Here is a 2500-nt window from a genome sequence, read left to right as displayed (position 1 = left end):
ACACGGGAGGTCGTAAGGATGTCACCTTCACCGTGCTGTGTAAGCTCTGCAGGCCTGGCCAGAGGGTGTGTGAGGCATGTCGCAGCAATGTGCGGTTCCTCCCCCGTGCTGCGGGCCTGCAGAACACTACCGTTACCGTGGGAGACCTGCTGGCTCACACCAACTACACTTTTGAGATTGAGGCTCAGAATGGAGTGTCCCAGTTAGCCCCAACCATGAGGCAATATGCTGCGGTGACCATCACTACCAACCAAGCAGGTGAGGCTGGAGATGCACAAACACACCCTTGTGCAAACTCACACACACCCATTGATGTTCACAGACACACACAAACACAAGAGCATGAACATCAATGCACACACCTATAGACACACACACAAACACACACACAGGCACACTACACACATAAACGTACATGCATGCATTCCAACCATCAACTCTGGACATTTACAAGGAGATCCGAGCCAGTATACTTCAGCGTTTTATCACCAGTATCAAATGTCTCCCTCCTCACAAATAGACTCTGTATAAAACTTTGTGTTGTTTTTCAGCTTTTACAGACAGTCGTTATAATGGAATGGGTTCACATCAACCCCTCATATAAACATTCTCACGCATGCATGCGCACAGGAACACACACACACACACACACACACACACACACACACACACACACACACACACAGAGGGATGGGTTGCTCACATCGATCTCTCATATAAACATTCTCCACACATCCCAACCCAGAGACAACGGGGAGGGAGGACTTGGCCCAGTGAAAGTCCCTCACAGAGACAAATCAATCTCTCTGCAGCGGATTGTAACAAACCTCAACATTCCAATACCAAACTAGGAATGCATGCATGATGGCTATAGTTCACTACACCCTCCCACTCCTTCCCTCACTCCATATATCCCTCTCTGGGGGTTTCTCTCTCTCTCTCTCCTTCTATCTTTCTCTCTGTCTCTGTTTCTGTCTCTCTTCTTCTCATTCCTCAACCATCCATACACATCTCTCTCCCTCTGTTCTCAGTCATACCTGTGTGTTGATGTTAAGGTGCTGACTCCAACCCATTACAATCATTTGTGTCTCTATGACTTTCCTCTCTGATAGTCTTATGTCTTACTCTCTCCTTACCCATTTGGCACAGACGTCAATTCAACGTCTATTCTACGTTTGTTCAATGTAATTTCATTGAAATGACGTGGAAACAATGTTGATTGGAGCAGTATGTACCCAGTGGGTCTCTGTCTGCTGGGACATTGGGTCCGGTCTCCTCTCTCTTGTTGTAGTGCAGCAGTAGATGAAGGTCTCTGTCTGCTGGGACACTGGGTCACAGTGCAGCAGTAGATGAAGGTCTCTGTCTGCTGGGACACTGGGTCCGGTCTCCTCTCTCTTGTTGTAGTGCAGCAGTAGATGAAGGTCTCTGTCTGCTGGGACACTGGGTCCGGTCTCTTCTCTCTTGTTGTAGTGCAGCAGTAGATGAAGGTCTCTGTCTGCTGGGACATTGGGTCCGGTCTCCTCTCTCTTGTTGTAGTGCAGCAGTAGATGAAGGTCTCTGTCTGCTGGGACACTGGGTCCGGTCTCCTCTCTCTTGTTGTAGTGCAGCAGTAGATGAAGGTCTCTGTCTGCTGGGACACTGGGTCCGGTCTCAACTCTCTTGTTGTAGTGCAGCAGTAGATGAAGGTCTCTGTCTGCTGGGACACTGGGTCCGGTCTCCTCTCTCTTGTTGTAGTGCAGCAGTAGATGAAGGTCTCTGTCTGCTGGGACACTGGGTCCGGTCTCCTCTCTCTTGTTGTAGTGCAGCAGTAGATGAAGGTCTCTGTCTGCTGGGACACTGGGTCCGGTCTCCTCTCTCTTGTTGTAGTGCAGCAGTAGATGAAGGTCTCTGTCTGCTGGGACACTGGGTCCGGTCTCCTCTCTCTTGTTGTAGTGCAGCAGTAGATGAAGGTCTCTGTCTGCTGGGACACTGGGTCCGGTCTCTTCTCTCTTGTTGTAGTGCAGCAGTAGATGAAGGTCTCTGTCTGCTGGGACACTGGGTCCGGTCTCTCTCTCTTGTTGTAGTGCAGCAGTAGATGAAGGTCTCTGTCTGCTGGGACACTGGGTCCGGTCTCCTCTCTCTTGTTGTAGTGCAGCAGTAGATGAAGGTCTCTGTCTGCTGGGACACTGGGTCCGGTCTCCTCTCTCTTGTTGTAGTGCAGCAGTAGATGAAGGTCTCTGTCTGCTGGGACACTGGGTCCGGTCTCTTCTCTCTTGTTGTAGTGCAGCAGTAGATGAAGGTCTCTGTCTGCTGGGACACTCCGTCTCTCTCTTCTTGTTGTAGTGCAGCAGTAGATGAAGGTCTCTGTCTGCTGGGACACTGGGTCCGGTCTCTTCTCTCTTGTTGTAGTGCAGCAGTAGATGAAGGTCTCTGTCTGCTGGGACATTGGGTCTCAGTCATACCTGTGTGTTGTAGTGCAGCAGTAGATGAAGGTCTCTGTCTGCTGGGACAATGGGTTGGT

At 50.3% G+C, this 2500-nt stretch overlaps 2 protein-coding genes across 3 annotated transcripts in view; both read left to right on the top strand.

The window, feature by feature from the left end:
- The window catches only part of LOC115121626 (ephrin type-A receptor 3-like), a 150469-nt gene extending 150459 nt beyond the window's left edge, over nucleotides 1-10 (top strand). The window contains exon 5 of the mRNA XM_065014187.1: nucleotides 1-10. This exon is cut by the window's left edge and continues 78 nt beyond it. The gene's annotated coding sequence lies outside the window, so the exon portion shown is untranslated.
- Nucleotides 11-175: 165 nt separating this feature from the next.
- LOC115116513 (ephrin type-A receptor 3-like) overlaps nucleotides 176-2500 on the top strand; it is a 69003-nt gene continuing 66678 nt past the window's right edge. For both annotated transcript variants that reach the window (XM_065014173.1, XM_065014179.1), the window contains exon 1: nucleotides 176-258. In XM_065014173.1, coding sequence (XP_064870245.1) covers nucleotides 216-258 — 43 coding nt within the window. In that variant the 5' untranslated portion in view covers nucleotides 176-215. The remainder of the gene's footprint in view (nucleotides 259-2500) is intronic.

Source organism: Oncorhynchus nerka, linkage group LG3 (genome assembly GCF_034236695.1).
Source record: "Oncorhynchus nerka isolate Pitt River linkage group LG3, Oner_Uvic_2.0, whole genome shotgun sequence".
NCBI classification, from domain to species: Eukaryota; Metazoa; Chordata; class Actinopteri; order Salmoniformes; family Salmonidae; genus Oncorhynchus; species Oncorhynchus nerka.
This window is presented reverse-complemented; position numbering and strand designations above follow the sequence as displayed.